A 25,279-nucleotide genomic window follows, 5' to 3' on the forward strand; every position below is an offset into this window, starting at 1 on the left:
TTCTCTCTGAAAAATAACAACAAAATTTATACAGCGTGTTATTTGCCAGCTTACGATATTCGTCAAACTACCTGTTGATTTGATTCTTTTGTTATGAAGGTAGATGCCTATACAAACAGATACTATATGTAAATATGTATAAACGTGCATACATAGTTTGTTTGTTGTTGTCTGCACAAACATTTTCCGCATTTTTTCATGTAGCAAGGTGAGGCCAAGCCGCAAACGCTATTCAGAACACGCACACACACACAAAAGGCAGTTGGCACTATGTATGTATGTATGAATGCGCAAAAAACAGGTAGACATTGGATATGTGTGGTAAAAAAAACTTTCATTAACATTGCCAGCCAGCGACCATTAGCTCTGTGTTTGGGCTGCTAAAAGAAATTCATCATTTGTTGTTGAGACTGACAAGCGTCGTCAGCGTCAGCGTTGGCGTCAACGTCAGCTATAACGTCGTGACGTTACGTCGCTACGAATATCGTAAATCAGCTGCATGGCATGATCGTTTCAAAAAGCTGAGGCGCGCTTAGTTGTTGTGGTCGCTTGCTTGTGATCACTTAGTTTGTTTGTTGTTGTTATGATTTTGTGTTTGGGGCTTTGTCATGCCAGCAATGTCTTTTTATTGACCATTTCATTTGCGCGTCGTGCACTTTCCTTTAACGCAACATAAAACACTCAAATAAATACATGCATACATATACATACATACATATATACTTGTACAAAGCATATATGTAGGTAGAGTGCGTTTGTGTTTGTGTAACCGAGTTTTAATGGTTTTCACTACTTTTACCAATGGTATTATTATGATTTTTTTTTTTTTACAGTTCGTTATAAAAACTTGGAAATTGTGCGTCCATTGCAAGTTTTGTCGCGTATCTCACAGATAAAACAGACGCGCATCCGCCTCAGCAATAGTAGCAAAAGCAACAACAACCACAACAACCACAGCAACAAAGCAGTAAATTGCACAACCAAAAATTATTGCGTGTGTGTGTGCCTCTTCTACTGGTTGTCTATCTTCACATCGTCGTCGTTGCTGTGCTAAGCCAAGATGTGTGTATCCAACAGATACAAGTCATCAGCATTAACAACAACAATAACAACAAAAGTAGCAGCAGCAGCAGAAGCAATTGCAGCAACGTCTTACCAAAGTCTGGGCACGCACTTTGAAGTAATTGCAGCGACTGGCCGGAGACTATAATGAGTCAAAATGCGGCTGATAGTTTGGTGAGTAGACCCACAAAGATGGCAATCATTTTTTTCTTTAACTTAACTTAACTTACTCGTTTATATAGAAAGTAAACGAAAATTTGTAGAAAGTAACCAAAAGTAACTTGAAAGTTTTCCAAGGTGCATACGAACTAGGCGTGTGAGTTTGTGTATTTACTCTTAAAGCTATTTATAGACATTGAGCTAAATCTTTGGCCCATTTGAGGTGCTAATTGCTAATTGTTTTGAGCAAATATTTGTCTTATCAATAACTCTTTGAACTCAGACGATAACTTGTGTGCAAACATACATACATATGTTCATATGCTTGTAGGTGTAGGAAGGCGCAAAAGTTGTAGCTACTTTATTTAAGAACTATCGAGGTGTAGTTTATTAATATAGCTGAGGAATGTAAGAATGCTTCTTTTGGTGATTTTTTGTTTTAATATATGATTTCAAAAGAGTATACTTTTATTAAATCATGTTTTGTTCTGCATTATAAAACAAAAGAGAAGACCATAAAATCACACCAAGTTTGGCGGCTCTAGCTCATATATTTTCCGAGATCTTGTCGTTCATACAGTCGAACAGACATTTTTCTCAACAAAATCACAACCAACATGTATAATATATTTGTATTTGAATTATGCAATTGTAAGCATGTCCTAAAATTTGATAAGGCATTCTATAATATTCATATAAACTGTCCTGTTCCCATCTCTGTATCAGTTTGAAAAGTAAATCGAGTAAGCTGCAGATTCCATTTTCTATAAAGTTCGTAGAACTTGATTTACTGACAATCTCGCCTTATTTTTCTTCACGTTGCCTTCAAACTTATGTCGAATATTCTTTGTCATAAATTCCTAATTGAGTTACATAATCTCTCACACAAAAATTAACATTTTATGGTTTCTTTTTTATGGTAATTATCTTTTCATCCCGGTCATTCGACATTGCTTTACAGATTTAAAGCCCCCTAGATTTTCGTTGCTTTTCTTCATAGCCCTTATCAGCGACTACGTGACAGCCTCTCAATTGGTGATGAATGTGGCTGGGGCCCTCTTATGCACATGTGATGTCTTTTGTTATTGCATTTGTGAGCCCACATTTAATTGATCAATTGGTTGAGGGGTTTTTCTATTTGTTCGGCATATGCATGTGTTTGCCTTTTACAAACAACATGTTTGATTGGCGCTTACATAAATTAACGTTTATTAATATTTTATTGTCGCTCGGCTCCGCTCGACTCGCTCTCTCTTTTATTGTCGTTACAAAAGACCCCAACATATACATATACGTGTTTGCACGATTATATCATAGACTGGCCCGACAAACCGACAATGTTGCATGTTTTTCCCTGTTCGGATAGTAACTTGATATGCCCTCGTGGTAAACTTTAAAATTGTTTGTAAACCAAATTGAAAATGTATAGCTAAATGTTTAAATTGTCTTAAAATATTTGGGAGGCCATAAATAACATTGATAAATGCACCGGTAATGAAAATAAATGATAGTGGGGCAGTCAGAGTTGGAGAAGCTTGATTAATGATTAATTATCTTTGGACAAAATTGCATATATTATTAGTATTATATAATTTTAAACACAGGCATTTATAAAGCCATCGAGCAAAGTGAAGTGATGAATGACATAGCTGTCCTTTTAGTTTTAATACTTTGGTATTAATATAATATAGTTTTATTAGTTTAATTCCCGTATATTGCCAAATTTAGGCAACTTAATTGAAATTAAAATTTATGGGAACTTGAAAAAAGTTTAAGGCAGTTCAAAAAAGAACATTTTCAAGATTCTGGGTCCGTAATTTTTCACTGAACTCCATCTACCTACAACCTTGCTCAGAGTTATAAACCAAACCCCAAAATGTATGTGGGGATCCTCTTGATACAGTGGCCCAATTAAATATGTGCTGATATGTGTTCGCCAATTATCAAGGATTATTCAATATCACTAATCCGTCAAAGGGAATCTCTTAAAATTGTAAGAGTTGGGCCAAAAAAATCATTTTACTTTAGTTTGAGAGAAGAGGCGAGAAAAAATAAACAGGAAAGTCACATCTGGGGACTCTTGGGCGCCCGTTTGGTTTTGTGCAGAATCTCTTAAAACTACACTTACTTGCTTGCAAACAACAGATAACCCATTGAAATTGGCAATGAGATCTGTTGCCAATAGATTCGCCGCAGACTCCAATTTGCTGTAAGGAGCGAAATCACTTGAGAACTATAATTAAATTTATTTTCTCCTTAGTTAACCAGTTTTCCTATTCCCATTCGCCATGAAAACTTTTTAATGTTGCAAATTAAAACTATAAACAACATGAATTGCCAAGAATTGATTGAAAAATGTATTTTTTGGAGCACCCATATTTTTCACTTAACACTTAATTTTTTAAACCTTGGATCAATATATGATGCCTAAAGTTTCGATATTATAAAGTAAGCTTCTTTCCAATAGTTTAAAAAGTTATTTAATAACTGTTTGACTTTTAAATATTTTCGAAGAACCGTAGAAGAACCGTACGTAGATTATTCTTTTTTTTTTAAGTCGGTTAAAAAAGTGATCTCAACTGCGATATTAGAAGCAAACAAAAAATATTCATACGTTTCAACATACTAAATAAAAAGTCGCGAATTAAAGAAAAATGTAAACAGATTTTCCACTCTACAGCGCTATAAATTGTAGTGCATTAGCCACACATTACAGCCGGCACATCGCTAGCGAGCAGACAAGTGAGCATAGGTGAGTGCGACATTCTAATGAGAACTCGTGAGAGTCACATTGAGAAGCAAAAGCGCTCATTAAAAACATAAACAGAGCGTAAATGTCGAAGCGAGTGATGGTGGTGGATGAAAAATTCCCACGACCCCACCGCTGACTAATCAAGGTAGTTGGTCGCGAGCGGGTGGTGGGACTGAGGTGCGTCTTAACGCCGACGCAAAAAATATGCTCCCTCTCCCTCAGTTTGCTTTACGAGCATTGAGGCTATCCAGGAGAGCTTTAACGACTCGCAACCCTCGTCGGATTCCAAGTTCTGAGAGAGAACTCGTCAATGGCGTCCACAGCTTGTGCTTATGGGGCGGTTGCGATTGCCGTTGAGTGCGTTTTCGACTGTTGTTGGCGGCGGTTGTGTGCCGCGAGTTAAGTTTGTTGGAGCGCAGAACGCGTACACCCTTCCACCCCGTCTCGTTATTCTCGTCGGCGCCATCGTCGTGTTTAGCAAGCAAATTTTTGTTTTCTGTGCAGCAGCAGCATTTTGTATATAATCTTGTATTTATACATAAATATTTTGAGTGTGTGTCAAAACAAAACGAAACAAATTAGAAAAGAATTTAGACAACAACACAAACAACAATCGCGACTACAAAGAGGTTTTTGTGTTTATGTAAAATAAGTGCAGCAGCTTCCTCAACTGAGAGAGGAGTGTAAGAAACATAATGATAAATAAAAAAATATGTACACAAATGAAATTGTGTAGGCAGGCGCCACGCTGCGCATAACAAACAACGTGATAAAGTGAAATAGTAAAGCTGATGCGAAGAGAGGGAGAGAGCGAAAGGCGAGAAAATAAAAGTCAAATTGTGCATTGAATTGAACGAGAAAAGCGTCAAGGAGTTTGCAAATAAAAAGTGCAACGAACTCTTCCAGACAGAGCCCCGAGGGCTCGACGGTGACGGTGACGGCGACGGTGCGGCAATTGACGCGCATCTTGACTCACCACCAGCAGCAGCAGCTGAGGAAGAGACAGCGGCCGAGGGATTTCAGAAAGGAAGAAAATTAGCTTTTTGTATTACACAATTTCTTAGACATGCTGATGTTCTTGACGAGTTTGGTGCGTACGGCTGTTCAAATAGAACGACAGTAACAGAACTACTGCATCAACAACCACCAAGCAACCACCCACATAACCACCACATACAATACTAAGAACCACAACCACATCAAACGCTATCGAGGAGCTGCTAAATATCGATTTTGCTTACATATATCCCATCATCGAACTGCATTGCAAACAAAAAGAAAAGCCCAACAAAACCAAATTTGAGGAAACAACAAAAGTATAACAAAATAATAATAATAATAATAATAGAAAAGAATTTTAGTTTCAAGGAAAAAAGTCGATCTCAAATGGTAAAAATAAAAATTACAATCACAAGCACAAACAAAAGCGAAAAGCGCGCATGCAAAAAAAAACTACAAATATTTAACATTGTGGGTGGATTGCTAATGTTGTTATAGTTCTTGTTGTTTTTGTTGTTGCCGATGCCCCCCACAAAAATGCTTGCGGTGGGCTTGCCAGCAGCAGCAGCAGCAACAACAACAATAACAACAACAAACGGAAAGTCCACGCCAAAATGTGCGCGCTTTTTGCCAGCCTTGCCTTCATCTTCTTCCTCTATTTCCCGCTTCCCCACGATTTGTTGTACTTGATTTTTATTGCATTTGGCAATTGTACATATGTACTTATATGTACGTGTATATAGCTATTGCTTTGCTTTGTCGCTCTTGTGCCGGATTCATAAACAAAATGTCAACAACAATTATGGATGTTAAAATAGAAATAGAACTACAAAAGCAATGACGTGTAAACTTTACGCGTAGGTGGATCCTATTCTTCAGATTTCTTTGCCCTCGCCGCTAATCAGTGTTATTTACACTTGATTGAACGATTTATTTGGCACTCGCTTCTATTCAGCTATCGATTAATCACGCCTTAGCAGGGATAATTAACTGACTGGACAACGAGAGTGCATTTAAGTGTAAGACTAACGGAAAGATATAAATAGCTCGAAATTCTAATTTCGATTAATGAGGGAGGTTCTCAATGTTTATTTATTGTTGTCTATGTTTTGAAAACAGAGTTCATTGAGCTATAATTTATATATAGGTTTACAAACATGTCTCAACAATAAATTTATACGTTTATTATAAAATATACGTTTAAATCTCTAAATGCAATTTCACAACTACAGCTCCATAGGATGGACCTTAAGAAATCTTGGCTATTGTGACTAATTATTGCATTTGATAGAAACTGGGAGAAAAGTCTATACTTAAAAGGGCAAAGGTACTTACCTTTCCTCATGTAGTGTATATCCTGCCTAAAAAAGGAGTAAAATATTGTTTCAGACAAATATTTTCCCTTTCGAGCTGCAATTTCCGTCCAAAATTATTTTTGAAATAAATCCAGCAGCAGAATTTTAAATTAATTTTAAATTTTAGTTTAATCAGAGCTTCGGATGGGGTTTCTCATTTCATGTAATATGGGCAGGAAAATAAATAAATAAATGTTGAGGTAGGCCTTGAATATTGTACATTATTTAAAATATTTCATCGACTTCCATCCAATCTTTTATCATAAAAAGCATTTTTATTCATTAAGAGACAATCCACACATCGACATTACTTCATGCTTGACTTTTGAACCCACAGCACCGGAGCTCGCGGCTTCGAAATGCTAATAAAAAGCTTGAGCTCTACCACAAAAGATACTAAACTTCTGTATATACTATGTCTGTATGTATATTGTATGCAAAACGAAATCCATTTCTATCACATTTCCCATGCTTGCTCAACAAATAAACAAAACATAAAAATAATTTCGGGAAAAAACGAGAAAAATCATTTGTGGTTTTTGTGCGCATCGCTCAATCTTCAACTCAAGTTGATATTTCTGTATCCGTTTTTATTTTTTTTTAGATAAGTATATAGCGAGCATAAATCATTTGTGCTGCAGAGCGGATGTGGTTTGATAATACACAGTCGCAGTTGGTCGACCCAGGGCCCTGCGGGGGGGACTGTCAAGCTCAGTGCAGATGCAGTCAAATGTAACTGACAAACAAACGCGCCCACGAACAGTCATTTACTCAGTCAGTCAAACATGAGACGACAGCCAACAGGCTTTTTCTAGAATTCTCCGTACAAATGTATTTTGCTGGTGTCTTTCGTGGATATTGTTACTGTCACTGCCGTTCGTGTTGTCGCTGCCCTGTCTGTTGTCGTTTCTGCTTCTCAATGCAACAACAGCAGCGACTACTCGTGCCGTGCCACGGACCACTGCCACTGTTACTGCAACAGCCTATAAATACATCCAACATCTACATTGCACCACCCCCTAAAAATCTGCTGACCATTGTCCGCCATTGCGCTTCGTTTTTTATACACTTTGATGTGCGGACCGGACCGGACCGTATCGGATCCTCTCCCCCACCTTGTCACCCTCTCTGCCCACCTAGAGCTATTTTTGGACCATCTTATGTACTTGTGGGCAGCCAATGCAATTCAATTCACCCACTTGTCGCCCACGTGCCCATTGTACATAAGTTTGCAGTAAACACTTGAACATCGTCAGGAAAATTACGTAGAATTTCCGCTCGAAATTCTTAGGAAAACTATTTATTTGTTTATTTCGTCGACAAACACAGACTGTTGAACTAAGTAAAATGATGGTGAAAAGCCTAAAAAATATACAATCAAAATTTCACACACACACACACACAGGCGTAACTATTTGAATTCGTATACTAGTGCTACTGGGGAAGCTTATCATTCAGAGAACTAGATGCCAGCAATAGAAATAAAAATGATTTAGCATTAAAAATAAAATAAATTAGCAATAAAAAATTAAAATAAAATCGAGAGATAATGTAACAGTCGACTAAGCTCGACAGTCCTGGAGTTAACTTGTTTTCATCAAATTTAAACGGAGTTTGATAATTATTTATTTATTTTATCAACAAACAAAGTCGATGTAAAAAAAATAATTTACATTTGTTTTACGTATGCAAGTTTAGTTAATGTTACTTCGGAATTGTGGACAGTATTGGCAAAATTCTGAAATGGGAAAGAAAGGGGAAAAACGCAAGAAACTAAAATAAACCCGTTTTGTCTAGGGACTACAAGAGTCTACATACTAGCATGTTAGATCGATTTTTCTCGTCATGCTGACTAAGAATATTATTCACTTGATGTGGTCGGATATGCTTCTTTCTTTCACAAACTTATAGAAATAAATATGAATACAAAAATTTGAAATAAAAATGCAATTACTGAAGAGTTTCTGTAACTATGCTGGATAAGCTGCCAGTACCTTTCAATATTTTAAAGCCTGATATACATATGTACAATAGTAGTTACATAAAACTAACTTAATCTCACAAAATATGATGTTGAGGTTGAAGAACTTCCTCTTTCAAATAAGAGTCAATTTTTAAAATCCTTGGTGAACGAAAAGTAATATTCATTTTAAAATGTGTTCCTAGTACATTGATGTATTTCTGAGCATAGTCTGTTCATTCCATTCTGTTGTGACTCCCTCAGCTGCTTTAATCGAAGTTTTTTAAAATTAATTTAATGAAAATTTTTCATGTCACCGTATTTTAAAAGTAGGTTTTTATTTTTGCTTAATTCAATACGTAACAATTCCAATTTACCAGTTTTTTTTTGTAGTATGTAGAGTATATAGAAAACGTAATGCAAAAGATCCCGACTTGAAACAAAATTGAAATTATACAACTTGTCGTTTTATAAATACAAGTGTCCGCTGATTAGTCTCTATGGTGGCATTAGCTCTGAATACAATTTCTCCCAGGCGTACAGAGGTCAGCGACGAAACTCACACTATATAGTATATAGAACATACCAAGTATATGTATGTATATAGAGACAGTAATATGATGGAATTAATTCCCAGTTTCGCGGCAATTGCGTTTTTTGTCGGCAAATGACATAATTCTACTTTATTTCTTTATAATTGTCTCCAGCCGGCTGAAAAACATTTGACAATTGGCATTAAATCATATAAGGTTTTAGCTATAATTTTATAATTAGACGTGTTTTTGGGTTTTCGCATTGAATTTCTCATGAATCATGTCTCGAGCTTCGGTAGCTCCCGTTCGCCCATTAAAATGAGTCGAGTTTTTGTTCTGAATGCAAATAACGACGACGACGGCGTTGGCGTCTGTTTGTTTTTGATATATGCATACATATATCGCTATATACTTATATACGAATACGCATTGTATGTGGAGGTGAGTGTATGTGTATAGGGGTGTGTTTAGCATTCGTAATAATAAACGCGAGTCTGGTTCAGGTACGATGTATGTGCATATTGATTAGGGGGCATGACAAACACGGGCTGTATAATTGTATCATGGCTCTGTTCTGGGTTGAACTTGTGCGGGTTGAGAAATTAGATCGACCATAATTAACATAAAGCAATCAAAGATGTAACCTAATAAACAGCAATAAAGCGCTCCTACAAAGGTATCATTACTTCTTCGCCTTCAGGTGTCTATGGCTTCTCAACTGAAAAATCATGACTAACTTGTAAGTCGCGTCATCTTTCAAGCGAACACTAGTCAGTGGCACGAAATAAGCTCCCTTTTTCGATACACTATATGATTTCAGTGATATTACGTTAGTATAGGCCATTAGTACAATTTCCATACCTAATGACTGTTTGTGACTATCTGCAGGGTCTATGAGGTGCTAGGGAAACAAACTAGAATATAAGCAAACTAATTATTGCAAGGTCCCAAGCGCTTTTGTGAACTCAAACTAAGGTGGTTATGGTTTAGAAATGCATGAATAATGAAAAATTGTAGGAAACAAAGCATGTTGAAGGACTTCAAGGTAGAGTTGATAGAAAAAGTACTGAACAATATGTAAATCTCAGCAGAAACTCACTGTTATTATCGAACTACGAAAACGAATAATTGTGGATAACTGTATTTGCAGAGTCTGCTATGAGTTCGAGAAGACTGTTAGGTAGATGTTTGCACTTGAAGATGAAAGATGAGCTCAAGCAAACCATAAAACTAGTAGCTCTATATCGAATCTTAATCAAAGGGTACCAAGAACATCGGATTATTCAGCTTCTAGTGAGTTAAGAAACTAACTTTAATTACTATTTCCAATACATTCAGAGCTTTATATTAAATGTGGAACTAGGTTGTTCCACCATTTCAATGGTTTTTATTATTTCGAATACTTTTATTATTACTTCAATGCTTCAAAATTGTAAGCTCTGCTCTTTGTGTCATAACGAATCAAAGCTGAGCTTATTTATTTATAGCAAAATAAAAATAGTCGGTAATATAAGTACTGCTCGAATTTCCCAGTATCGTCACTTGATAAGTGCTTACGACCTACCTCAAGCAGCTCAGGTTAACCGCAGACTCGACTTAAAGTAAATACGGAATATTAAACTTAAGTTGTACATCGTGTTGATCAGAGTGTTGTTCATTCTTGGTTTCTTGCTGAATATTTGAAACTGTTTAATATAATAAGAATCAATTGTTTCTACTTGTTCCTCTCAATATATTAAGACTGTATAATTATTGGTGTAATTTTTTATTAAAAAATGTAATAATTTAAGCAAATGGAAGTACATGTTTGGCAAATGTTTCAATTGTGGCGCATTATAAATATGATTTGCAAATCATTCACTAATGATTCGCCTATTCATTGTGATTGCTTGTCACACCCAAATCGGCTTTGAAGCCTACTTTGAGATTCGTTCGCCTAAGGCCCCTACAAAGTTACAGTATTTTTGTCGCCCTAAACATATGTACAAGTATGTATATGTATATATGCCAGAGATGTCATTTGTTTGAGAGAAGAGAAACGTATGTGGTACGTGACTGATTAACTGGCGATTTGGTTTTATTTTATTGCCGTAGATTTCATTTTATTATTTCCTGTGGCCTCTGGTTTATGCGTCTATTTCGAACATTATGGGGCGTTTTGAGGGCGTGTGTGAACGAAAGCGTTTGCTAAATTTAATTTATTGCATCAGAAAAGATGAATAATAAGCTTAAGAAATGCCCAAACATTCACATTCATTAACATGCGAGTATGTATATATGTCTGTATAGATGTATATTAATCGTGGCACGTTTTATGTGGAAAGCTCTTTAAACGCTTTGAGTTTTGTGAGATTTGAAATGCTTGTCTCGACCATTGACTTGGTCTTCTACGCTTAATCTACCTGGGTCACAAGGCACGTTTACACACTCACACACACACACACACACAGAGAGATACATAGATATATGCCACATAGCTGCTGATCTAAGATAAGCCTGAAGTCAGGCAAATGACAGTTTCTTTTGAAATGTAGCGACGGCCATTAAGAAAGAGTTATATTTTTTCGAGACTGACCTCAAATATATATATGTGTAAAAACTTATATACCTTCTATATATGTGAATTGTTGTTATACAAAAACAACAACAAAACGAAGCAGAAACTGCGCTGCAAATGAAAATGAAAATGAAAATTAGATATGTTCGAGGAAAACAGCAGCATTTTCCAGCAGGTCTAAACATTTCCGTGCAGAAATGAGAAACATTTGTGGGGAGGAGGGGCATGCAACATTTGGCGAAACGTACGCGGCTGTGTATGGGCGGGTAACAGCAACAACAATAATAACAACAACCACAAAAGCAATACCAGCAGCAGAAACAATAATAATAATTTCCTGGAAACTTGCCCACTTTTGCGGTTTTATGTTGTTTTTGCCTCGAAAGCAATGTAAAATTGTTCAACAAAGTTGCGCTGCAAGCATCCATATTTCCACCATATACATTATACATACTCGTACATATATGTACATATTTGTATTTACACACACACATACAAGTATATATGTATACATGAATAGTCGGCCATTGCCTCATTGCAATTGGGAAGTGAGCAATACGAACAATCAAGAAAGTCATTTTGGCCAAATTTGGCGAGTCCACTTGAGTTGTCATGAATGTGCGTCAAAAGACGGCATTGCCGCTTGCGAGATGTGGCGGCAACAACAGCAGCAGTTGTTGTTGTTTTTCACTGCCTATTTGGCTATTTGTCTATGTGTCTACATATTTCTGTACAATTCGTGTGCTCATAAATGAAATTGTTCAAACAACTTACAGCACAATAGCATTTAAGCGTTAAACAGCATTTTTTTACATTCAATTGTCAAATTTGTTGTCAAGGTCAGGGGTGTGTACAAGCCATAGGCATTGTGTAGATATAGACATATATCTATTTGTGATCAACTCAAGTGTTTTGTGCATGTGAATGAACTCGCACTCAGCTCAACTTGAACTGTGGCTGCTCATGTTGATGCCCTGCCCCAAAGCCAATGCCAATCATTGAACCGATGCGACCAAAATAATTTACGAGCATGTACATAGAAAGCTCGCTGTGGGTTTTACTCGAATTCATAAAAATATTCTAACCGAAAGTGTTATGTTTAGTGACTGCTGCTTTAAAAGCCGATTGCAAAGGACAAATATTTTGAACTGAATTTTTGAAAGAAATATTAATAAATTAATAAATGTAAAAGCCATTAGTAATGTTTGGACTTCAAGCTCCATTTACATTATAAATAAATTCTTTCTATAAAAGATTATTAATAAAGGAACACAAATATTAACAAATTAATAATGAAATATTTGGACTTCAAGCTCCATTTACGTTATCAATAAATTCTTTCTATGAAAGATTATTAATAAAGGAACACAAATATTAACAAATTAATAATGAAATATTTGGGCTTCAAGCTCCATTTACATTATCAATAAATTCTTTCTATGAAAGAATATTAATAAAGGAAAACAAATATTAACAAATTATTAATGTGCAAGCCAGAAAAAAAAAAATGTTTGGGACTTAAGCTCCATATACACATTATTAATAAATTCTTGTTAATAAATAAAAATGAAAAAGTAATTAAAAAAATAATAAAATAATATTGAAACGGACTGAATGACTGAATGAATGAATAAAACATCTTTAATTTACTTCTTACATTTTATTAAAATAAATTATATAAATTCGTTGTTGTTCGTTAACTGTCGAACGGAAAGAATTCAAAATCTTTGAGAATAAAGGACAAGCTATTGTTTTCAAATTGATAAAAGGCCCGCAATTTAATTTAACATTTATAAGAAATAACAATCAATAATTATCAATTCAAAATTCAAAATAAATTAGCAAATCTGTTTCGTTTTATCTGGACCATTTGCTAAATATGTATCTGTATTTAATGCAAACAATTCTTTTCTGTAATTGATTCTGTTTGGTGGGGGGGTCACTTGAATGCTGAAAAAATATATTCAAGATCTAAATTCATCGTGTGGTAATATCTCTGAATCGTTAAATTAATAGTTGCTAAGATGCTTCTTCTCTGCTCAAGCATAACTGATATGCCTAGTCGAACTTAAATAAAATAGGGGGCTCTCAAGGCGCTGCGAAACATTTAACAATGCAATAAAAATCAAGTACAAGCCCAACCATCCATAAACTCCTTGTATGTATGTGTGTGTCTATGAGGGGGATCCTCAGCTGAACTTTGAAACAAATTTACAGAATTTCACAAGCCAAAAGAGTTGTAACTGCGCTCAGAAACAACAACAACAGCAACAACAACAGCAACAAAAACGTCAGCCAACGCTTATCAAGAGCCACACTTGCGCCTATCAGTTGCAAGACCTAAGCGGTTACAATCGCGCCCTCATGCCACCGCTGGAGAACACAGACTTGACCCCGCTAGCCTGGCGTCATGTCAACAACAACAGCAACAACACACAATGTGCCTATCACCACCACCAGCAGCAGCAGCAGGCCAAGTCGCCAAAACATGGGCAGCAGCAGCAGCAGCTCCAACAGCAACATCATCATCAGCATCATTACCATCATCACACCTGTCCGCGCCAGAGGAAATCAACAACAAAAACGCCCCCCTGCACGCCCACTTCGACGCCCACTTCAGCGCCCTGCCAACAGCGACGATCGCGCTCCTCCTGCTCCGCCAAGACGCGTCGCAATAGCTCGTATCATTCCTATGATGATCTCGACGCCTCATCCGCGATGGCCGCCGCGGAACGCAAAGTGGTGGCCAGTCTGAAATATTTGTGCGCCTGCACGGGCGCCACCCTGCGCAATCTGTCGAAGAAGACCAAAGATTTGCACGCCAAGAACTATACCTACACAAAGGTAAACTATATATCCACAGTATAATCATAGAGGTGCCTGCATTATGTTCGTTTTCGTCATCGTTTCGTTTAGCTTCTGTTTACTTTCCCTCTTTGTGGAACTGTGGATGTGCTGGCGGCATCGATAACAGCGGCAGGTGCCAAGTAGCGATGTCGTCGCCATCGCCATCAACATTTCCATTTCCATCGATTCTACACTCAATTAGCCAGTGCTGTTGCGCTTTGTTTTGCTAAATTGTTCTTTTCTCGTTTGGTAATTGTAGCCTTATTTTGTTGCATGTGTTTATAATGTTTTCAATGGTGTTTATTGTAGTTGTTAGCTCGAATATATATATATTTTTTTTAAGCGACCCACAAATGAGTAACTCTCTCATATCGACATTTGACTTTATATATGAAAAACAAAATGTCTATGTTTACTAATAACAACTAATAGTTAAATTATTTTTATTTTATAATTATTGCATTATTTGTGTCTATGTGTCTCAAAAGGACAATTATTTAATTGGTTAATGTGCCTTCAGCCACTACGCATCTTACAAAATACAAGATTAAATGGGGCTTCGATGATTAATTTTTTTTTTTTTTATTATTATTTATTTAGGATTTAGGTTACGTCCACGTTAGTTACGAGAAAAACGCCATCACCAATTCTGTTTTTACTGCGATATTATACTTTAGATATTAGCCTTAATTCTGGTTAAAAATTGTGTGATAGATTTGTATTAACTGGTATTTTCATTGGCAAAAAGTTGTAAATACTGTCGTCCTTTAGCAGTGTTGAAGATCAAAATTAAAATTGAAAATGTACTTTATGGTAAAAGATTTGTCAGTGGGAACATTTTAGGGATTATATATCAAGAGCGTGGACTGAAAATCGCTGACCATTACTAAATTAGATACATTACCGGTGAAGATTATGGTGAAGATGGCAGTAAGTGAAGAGACAAAGGTGCTCTCTTCTGTTAAAGCAATGACCAATGGATCGAGCTAGCAACTAAAGGATCCAAATTTCTTTCATTTGAGTCTTGAAATATTCTTGAACTAGCTACTGGTAGCGGACCTTCTTGTTCCCTACTAACGACTTGGTTACAAATGGGTAGTTTTTTCTCTCAGAGTATGTCCCCTTCACAGACCCCTCTGAGGGCATGCCTCGAGCCACTTAATGTACAGGAAGGGGGTACAGGCTTAGCGTCTAGGAGATTGTCCATTCTCAAGTTCCTAGATATATGTCCATGGAAAGAATTGCTAATCTAAGAACAGTAACTGACATAAGCTGAGTTTTATTGGAAACTTTATGTTGCTCAGGTTTCACGGAAGTTTGATATAAAAAACTTTTGATTTGGTTTTCATCTCAAAGCTGTTGAAATAAGGTTTTGGTGTTTGCTAATCTCTAGAAATAAGGAAGACAGAACTAATGAAGGGGGCATAGGCTTAGCATGCCCATTCTTAAGTGCCAAGATATATGTCCATAGAAAGAATTGCTAATCCAACTGATTGAAACTGAGTTTTCCTTTGAACTTTAATATTGCTCAGGCTTCAGGGAAGTTTTATCTCAAACACTTTTGGTTTGGTTTTCATCTGAAAACTGTTGGAATACAATATGGAAATTTGCTAATCTCTAGAAATAAGGAAGATTGGACTTTTGGACTACAACTTTTACTTTTTTTTAAAAGATGAGTACCCGGGTGCCAGTTTTGAGTATTTTATTGCCAAATAATCAAACATTTATTGAAATAGAAATACAATTCGATTAATTGCCGAATTCCCAAGCTACTCCAAAGTGTTAATTGTGTTTGAATTTGACTTCCTAGTGTGCTAAACACTACTTTGTTGCCATCAATTAATGGCCATTCTTTAAAGTGCGTACGCATGTACTATATGCCTTCCATAATTCTAAACAAATATTTAGCGTTTTGACGCACTTTAAACCTAACTGAGCTGCCATAATGCGTCATTAATTAGATGAACAAAAGAGAAACAACAAAAATAAAACAAATTTAATGTACATACATACGTACAAACATATGTGTTTATCATTATTTGCTCAGACATTTCAACAAAATTCACACAAAAATGCCAAATAAATTAAATAAATACAGCCATTCACTAAACGCCACAGCAACAAAAACAACAACAACAAACGTTCTTTTTGGCAACAGCAGCAGCAGCAGCAGCAACAACAACATAAAGAGTCAAACATAAGACCGATCTCTCTATACTCGTAGTTGTTGGCATGAATCGATTAAAGTTGCCTTCACACTGAGCATCTATTAATGGACACACATCCACACCCACGCAGATTACTCGTAAGTGTGCAGAAAATTAGAGTTAAGCATGCTACTTGTACATGAGAAACATTAAAAGCACAACAAACAATTGCAGCTACTAGTACGTGTAGTTACTGTTGTTGTTGTGTAGTTAGTTGTTGCTATTTACAGGAAGCAGCTGCCGATTCAGACCTCAGAACTCAGTTGTTTTGGCAGCTGTTGCTCGTCTCGGTGTTTTGCATTTTAATGGTACGGGGTGTGTTTAAAAAATATCGAGAATTTTGTATTTTCTCGAAATAGCTTTGTTTATTTGTTCGCTTAAGTATTTTCCACTAGCAGCTCTTTGTTCGGTCGCCATAACACTCTTTGAGTTCACTTTCTTTCTCTCGATTTTTCGGCTTTTTATACACTTCATAATAGGCATAATTAGAGAGCTTAGATTTTTTGAGAATAGAGGTAAATAGCCATAATTAGAGAGCTTAGATTAAAGGGGGTTTTCCTTAAGATTTAAATTGTGATTTTCAATTCCGAAAACTTTTTTTTAGCTTTATGTTTTAAGCTACTCTTAAATTTGTTTTTTTATTTTCGACTGGATAAGCAATACAGTTGCATGGGCTTTCAATTTCTACCAATAAGACTCGTTTTACTTTCTTTTATCACACATTTTTGTTAATTTCAACACATTACTTCCTCTTTATTCAATGTTACTTTTTTAATCCTATCAACCCATCAAATATGGCAAACGCTAAACCTTAAGAGAAGACTTCTTCCCATTTTAAAGTAGGACTTTTTTCTATACCCAATATAGCTCTAGAGCTCCATCTAGATCCTGCAATGATGTGCCTCTAAATTCATTACAGTTTGTAAAATTAAAAAAAAATTAAAAGTGATTAAAATGCTCTCATCTCTCAAACTGATTTAAAAGAAAACTAATGTATATTTGGAAAATATGTTATCTGAAGTTCTGTTCGAAAAGTACTGAGCTGGGAGAAAAGCTATTATAAAAGAACAATATCCACAGAATAGTTACAAATTTTGGCAAATTTTTCCCCAATATTTCAGGCAATACTAAAGATAGTATTTAATGAGCTAGCTAGGAAGGTAGCTATAAAGGTAATAACTCCTAACTGGAGTTGTTTAAACGAACAAACAGTTTTCATTTTTCTACAGCTGAATGTATTCAATATTGAAAGGTTTATTTTATCAGCAGATAACACATATGGCTATTAACATTCGAATTAACAACCTTATATGAACTAGAGAAGCTTACCTTTTCAGCACAATTGGAGAGCTAGTCCAAAACCTAAATATATTTTATTGCATTGCGCAAGGGCAATGGTGTTTTTTAAATGTATATTCTTTTTGGAAATATTGCAGCTGTTCTCGTTATCCATTTATCAAGCCCAAAATGTGTGAACAATTATACCTGGAAAATAGAAAACGTACATATTGTTATTGTATTTGTATGGAATATGGAAAAGCAAAGCAGCGAAATAAACGATTTCACAAAAAGTAAACTAAACATTTAAAAACATTTTATTTCTTTTTTTTGTTTCTGCTACGATTTGTACATGAAATTAAAACGCATGCGGGCAATTAATTTGCTGAACATGAAATCGTGTGCTATGTGTGTGTGTGAGAGTATGTTTGTTGTCTGCCAGAACTGTTTGCATGCATATATAATTGAGTGTTTACCTCCTCTGGCTGGGGTCAGTTGTTGGTCAAGCGTGGCCAATGGTGGACTGTCGAGACTAGATTTTGTTTGGGAAGCCCTCTTAAAATCATGATTGTTGTAAATTGCTGTTTGTATTCTCTGCTGGTTTCAGACTGGCACACCCGTCTGACCTCCCTTACTACTTGTATATATACATAAATATACATTCGTGTATATGTATGCATAATTGCTTATATACTATAAGTATGTGGATGGATGTATGTGCATGCCCCTGCTTTGTGTTGTAATTGTGTTGAGTTGGTTTTCAGATTTTAATAGCGCTCATTTATTCATTTTATGTTCATACCTATTCACCCATTCATTCACTCATTCATTCATTCGCTTTGATTTGAATGCCTAATTCTTCACGCTTTGTTCGAATTGCCCGTAAATTTTGCATAAAATTTGAATATTTTTTGTGGTTTTTTTTACACGCATTTGAAAACATTTTTGAAATTGTTTTTCCCTTTGTTGAACTATCTTCGTTATGTTTTTTTAGAATACATACTATATCTTATATCTGCCAGTTTGATGCAAATAGCAAGTGGCTGCCCATCGTAATTAAATGTATACAAATCTAAAATTTTGTAAACAGCCTTGTTGGATTCGAATATTTGGGATTTTTTGGTGTTATAAAATATTATTAGAGAAAATAAATCAGTACAAATTATTTTAAACGCACAATAACACTAACAACTTCTACTATTTTGTAGACTAACAAATGAAATTTGTTCTATTTTTCTATTTTTGCCAAATACGTATGTTTTTACTGAATTATATGTTCGGAAAGATCTTAACAAATTAAATAGTGTTTGAATACAAATCACGTTTATGTGCAGGACCCGTAAACAGACAAACCCTTAAAATGTTTTTATTATCTTCAATTTGAAAAGCTAGTTCTAAGAACGGCTTTATATTATAAATATTAATTACATTTTTCCAATTTTTCTCAGATTTGCTAAAGTTGTGGAATTTTTAAGGCTTCCAAAAATCAATAGAATGAATTGCATAAAATGAATATTTTCTAATTTTTTTTTGGCCCATAATAGTTTGTTACATCTTAATCCTTGTTTACTTGTAGATTAATAGTACCATATAGCCAACTTAAGTTGTTCTCAAAAATGTCGGTGCGCTTAAAAGTTTTAGGCTTACAATCCCAATGTCCAAACCATGAAAGGGCTATTCTTGTTATTGGTAGAAGGGAACTGACATTTTTTTAACAGCATGAGTTTAATTATTCAATAATGAATATCAGTGTGATTTAAATTCGTTTGACCATTTTAATTAATTGCATTAATAAAAATGAAAGCAAACATCGCATAAATAACAAATATTTAAGAAAGAAAACAAAACTTGTATCTCCTGCATAATTTCGAATTTGTATTTTAGGCAGACAGGCAATTTAAAAAGCAGCTTATGAAGCAATTAAAATGCCTAAACAGAATGTTGCAACAATAAATTCCGATGCCTTTAAATTGCCAAATACTTGGCCATCGGAAATGCCGAGTCAGCGGCCAAACAATTTCAAAAGTTTTCCATGCATGTGTATACTATATGGATGTATGTATGTATGTATAGGTTGAATGCTAAATAGACACGATGTTTAGATTGGAAATGTTCTGAATTTTCCAAAATTAAATACAACTGTGCTAAAAATAGGCTAAATGATTAAACGCTTTAAATGAAAACAACGTTGAATAAAGGATATAAATTAGTTGATGACATATTTAAACCGTTTTTGGATTACTACTATTTGAGTTTTAATTCCGAGCGTGCTACTAAACTTAAAATTGTACATTTTAAGATAACTGAATGCCTTTCAATCGAGTTGAGTAATTTGAATTAAAATTGTATTTGTGCACTCAAACTCATAAAAACACAAGTAGATTTAAATAAATAAATTTATATTTTTGCCATCGACTTTTCACCAAGAGTTTGATATTGAAATATTAAATTTAAAGTGTGACGATATTTAATAACAAGTGATAAACGTGGGTTTGTTTCACGCCAAAGGTTTATTTTTTATTATTATAAATATTTACTCACTTTTTTGTCTTCTCTTCTAACAACAGTGATAATTGTTTTAATAATAAAATTCTTGTAAATGCATATTATTTATATTTATTACACAGAAGAGTTTTATTAGAAGTAATTTTCGAATCCTTCTTGTTAGATTTTCCGCTACTTTTAGCTCAGATCAGATCAATATTGATATAAAAAGTGAAGAATAGCTGATTGAATACACTTTCTTGGCACACACTTAACGGACTATATTATCAACAGTTTCCCCTTGTATTTATACCACGTACCGCTGAAAGCCGCCTTGTTTGGCTCTATTCTAAATTGAAAATATTCGAAAGGACTATAAAAAATATATAAATTGTGAAGGTCTACCGTACACCTATACTATATACGAGCATATCAATAATAATGTAACATATTAATAGCATAAAGTTGGAAAACCAACCTTACAAAATATAATTTATTTCAAGTATATTTAAATCAACTACAAACAACTTTTAAATTAAGTTGAGAAAAATATTAAAATTTCCTATGGAAGATATTAAATTTAATAATTTGTAATTTGAAGTGGGCGCATATTAAAATTAAATATGGTTCAACTTTAATGATCAAGATGTACACTTTGTTTCGAATATTATTCGTATTTAAATCAGTAATTGAATTTGTTTTTAATTAAATTTAAATTGCTTATATTTGATTTAAATTCGAAATATTAGAACATAGAATTGATTATACAAATATTCAATTTTGTTCAATTCATATTGATTCCACTTGTACAGGTACTTGAATTCTTGAGATTTGTAGGTAGGCATCATATATTTGTGTAGAGGAATCGTTAATTCCATATACTTGTAGAGCAAAAGTTATTGTCATAATACAGTCAACTATTAAACCGCATGTGCTAAAATATTTTTGCAAGTATGCGATCCTTAAAGCCGAATAAAGCTATTAACAAACACTATCAGACTAAGACTTTAAAATGAACTAAGAGCTGTAAATTGAATACAGCCTATCTGTGAACAGTCACGGCATTTTCTAATTTACTGTCCAATCCTCACATTTATTTTCAGCCCACGTGGCGCCTCTGGGGCGAGGAGACTGAGAAGAATGCAATTTTCACGGTGTATCTGAAAAAGGTGCGGTACCATCGTCCGACGCCAACGGCCAGCAACGTAAGTGCTTTGAAGGCAGATAAATGCAATTACTTTGCAACAATTTTCGCATTCGATATTATAGCAGGACTCCGATGACGAAATTTCGCACCTGGAGTGGGAGACGGTGCGAGTGAGATTTGTGAAGGCCGCTACATTGGCACGCCTCGTTGAGGCACTGGCCACCGATGATGGCGAACTTGAATCGACATTCATCAATGTCTTCCTCTCCACCTATCGCACCTTCTCCACACCCAAGCAGGTGCTCAGTCTGCTCACGCAACGCTACGATGCACTGCATGAGAAGCATCTGGAGGAGATTGCGCAGCAACAGGAGGCTGGCGACGCTTCCTATGATCCACAGATGTCGATACACGAACAGCACAAGAAAACTCTAGTCTCGGCGTTGCATGTGTGGCTGGACGGTTTTCCGGAGGATTGGCATGAAGAGAATCTTCAACAGATCTTGGCTTTTGCCAAGCGGCGACTGAAGAACTCCGATTTGCACAACAAGGTGCTGAATCGCATGGAACGTTTGGTGCGTCAGCAGATATACGGAGGTGGCGCTGTCGAGAACAATGGACTACCGCCTTGGCTCGGTGGTACTGGCGGCATGGGCGGTGGCAATCAGAGTCAGCTCTTGGTCTCCCCATTTGGCTCCAACTTCGACATCAGCGACCAATTCAATGGCCTCGGCTTGACGGTGTGTACGCCAATCTATCGGGGACCGCCGCACTTTCTGCAGGCCTTTCGCTTTCCACACGTGCCCGTGCGCCACTTTGCCGAGCAGCTGACGCGCATGGACACGGATTTGTTCAAACGCCTGATTCCGCACCAGTGCCTGGGACATACGTGGGCGAGACGCGACAGCGGCGGCTCTGAGACTGTGGTGGCAACCATTACTCAGTTCAATGCGGTGCTCTTTCGAGTGGTCACCAGCATTCTCATCGATCGGCTAAAGCCACAGGTGTGTATAGCCCTATCAAGATATCTAGCCTTTAGGTACAAATAATATTTCTATTTACAGGACCGAGCGTACAACATTTCCATTTGGATAGAAATAGCTCAAGAGCTGCGCATGTTGAAGAACTTTAGTTCGCTAAAGGCCATCATCTCGGCTCTAAATTCCAATTCCATCTATAGGCTCTCTAAGATTTGGGAGTTCTTGCCAAAGGAGCGCGTAAGTAACCCAAGCAATCCACCATTTAGTATGCTCCCTTGTAAACTGTGTGTCCTCCTTTGCAGACGGAAGTCTTTGCAGAGCTGGCACGTATCTGTTCGGAGGACAACAATGCCTGGACACTGCGCGAAGTACTGAAACGGGAGGGCACTGCCAAGAATCCGGATCCCGCTAGCGATCAGTCAGATCGTCATCTGCATAAGCTTATACAGAACCAGTGCACGCAGACTTCGCACGGCACCATACCCTATCTGGGCACCTTCCTCACCGATCTGACAATGATACACACGGCCAATCCGGACTATCTGACAGAACAGAAGCTCATCAACTTCGATAAGAAGCGCAAGGAGTTCGAGGTGCTGGCCCAGATAAAGCTGCTGCAGGGCGCGGCCAACACGTACAACCTGCATGAGGATCCACTGTTCGATCACTGGTTCGCATCCATGCCCGTGCTTAGTGAACGCGCAGCTTTTGCGCTCAGCTGTGAATTGGAGCCGCCACAGCCAGCGCCACGTAAGTCACTCGCCTCGACCAACACCTCATTGACCAACAATTCGCACACGACCAACTCGACGCCATCTGTGGGCGGCGGCGGTCATCGTAAGACTGACTCCATACACTCGAACTCGAGTAGTGGTGCCGGATCCCAATTCTACTGTGAGCTCAACAGCAGCTTCACGGGCTCCAACAGCTCTCGTCACAATTCGCTCGATCGCGATGCGCCCCACGCCTCGCTCATGTCCGCCTCGAGCAGTGTGTCCAACCTTTCCCTGGACTCGAGTAACTCAGGCGGTCGCCAATCGGCGCACAGTAAGCTCACACACTCCCAGTCCATGGGCAATGGTCTGAAGAATGCGATTAGTAATGGCAGTGGTTCATCGAACGGTCAGCCACACATCAATGCACAGTTGGTGCAACCGGCGGGCGCCAACCCTCAGTCCGCTCCTGGCTACTACATCATACGAGTGACCTACGAGACGGACAACATCGAGTCAGACGGCATTGTGCTCTACAAAAGCATCATGCTGGGCAACAATGAGCGTACTCCCCAGGTGATACGCAATGCAATGCTGAAGCTGTGCCTGGACGATGATCCGGACCGGTATACGCTGGCGCAGGTGTTGCCCGACAAGGAGCTGGTCATGCCGAAGAATGCCAATGTCTACTATGCGGTGAATACGAACTACAATCTCAACTTTATACTGAGACCGCGAAAGGCCGATGCCAATGGTAGCTAGTCCACGGCTGTGCCCCTGTCCCAGTTATGGTGCTTGGGATACGAGGGCGAGGAGTGATGAGTGATGAGTGAGGAGGGAGGCGCAAATGTATATATAAATCGATATATTTCACGGCTAGACATGACAACAAATTTAGTTGATAACTCTCTAATTTATTTATTAAAGTTCATTTGTGAATCGCAGCCGAGCTCTCAGATATTGAACTGATATTGGAGCTCTGGGATTTTTTGTTCTGCGAACGGTCAATTAACCTGTAGATAAAACGCAACTTTTGTAATCTCTATTTCCGTTATAAGATCCCCCAATACGCATATACATATTTATAGACTTACACAACTGGAATATTTGCTGATATTTATATATAAATATATATGTATGTATACCTATTGATAAACGTTTGATATTCTGGGTCATTGCCACCCTGTTCACAATGTGGTACAATAATTTTTATTAGATTAGAGAACTGCGAAACAGTTTGAGGTTTACACCAAACTTATTGACTCGTTGTATGTACTTTATTTTGAAATTTGAAGAAAGAGCAACCAAGTATTTGCATGGATGTTACTATTTTTGTTTTTACTCTAAATGTATTAAATACAACAATACGAGTTGTAACTCTATTTGGAGGGCCCAAATTTTTGAAACGCTCTCTACAAAGCATAGTTAGTTAAGTCTTTTGTTGTATGTAGGAGTATATTAGCAGTAAACGTAATATTAATTACATATAGTATATACGAGAAGTTACATATAAAATATATGTCAGCTATAAATAATATTGCAAAATGAAGTGAAATACAACACAATGATTGTGTAAATACAAGAAAGATAACGAGCGAGAATCTGTGTCAATCGAGTTTTAATAATTTTCGAGAAGTTTTATGTTTTTTAGGTTTTAGGTGGATCCGTTCGGTGCATAATTCCGCATACTTTTAACTTAACATCTAATTTCGGGCTTAAATCTTTATTGTGGTGAAGAGAAAGATTCCCTATATGGAGCCATAAACTAAAGCCAAAACGAGAGGCAATTATTTAAATGTTGCTCACAGTTTGAAAGCCACTGTACTATACTAAATCCTCTAGTGACATACTATATGTAGTTGATATCACCGAATTAAAATCGTTGTATAAACAGCTAGAAATCTTGTTTAGAAATTAAAATAGTGAAGGTTGAATAACTTTTACACACATTTTGAATTTACTTTGGGACTATACCTATTTTTAAATTTGGGGATAAAGTGTGCCATACATCAATAGGTGGAGACAGGAAGGTACAACGCAGCAGTAAGTTTATTTTATACGAATTTAAATCTATTTAAGCAGAATTAAATTTTTATATTTGGTAAATCTTTATTTATGATCTGTATATTTGACAATTATTTAATTTTTGAATAACTTTGTCATAATGGTTGCGGCGTGATTTGATTCAATATTTGAAAATTCTTATTTTCTTGATCTTTGTCTACCGAAAGTATTGAAAATAGATC

General features: G+C 36.5%; 1 protein-coding gene across 1 annotated transcript; it reads left to right on the forward strand.

The window, feature by feature from the left end:
• The first annotated feature begins 4,342 nt into the window (after positions 1-4,342).
• On the forward strand, positions 4,343-24,634 carry LOC115622796 (ral guanine nucleotide dissociation stimulator-like 1). The gene is made up of 6 exons (XM_030516861.1): positions 4,343-5,063; positions 13,595-14,221; positions 21,297-21,398; positions 21,463-22,344; positions 22,405-22,557; positions 22,623-24,634. Exons 1-6 carry the CDS (start codon positions 5,040-5,042, stop codon positions 23,793-23,795), a joined length of 2,961 nt encoding a protein of 986 aa, XP_030372721.1. The 5' UTR covers positions 4,343-5,039; the 3' UTR covers positions 23,796-24,634.
• Positions 24,635-25,279: the final 645 nt, after the last annotated feature.

The sequence above is a fragment of the Scaptodrosophila lebanonensis genome, unplaced genomic scaffold (genome assembly GCF_003285725.1).
Source record: "Scaptodrosophila lebanonensis strain 11010-0011.00,11010-0021.00 unplaced genomic scaffold, SlebRS2 tig00000043-arrow-pilon, whole genome shotgun sequence".
NCBI lineage: Eukaryota > Metazoa > Arthropoda > Insecta > Diptera > Drosophilidae > Scaptodrosophila > Scaptodrosophila lebanonensis.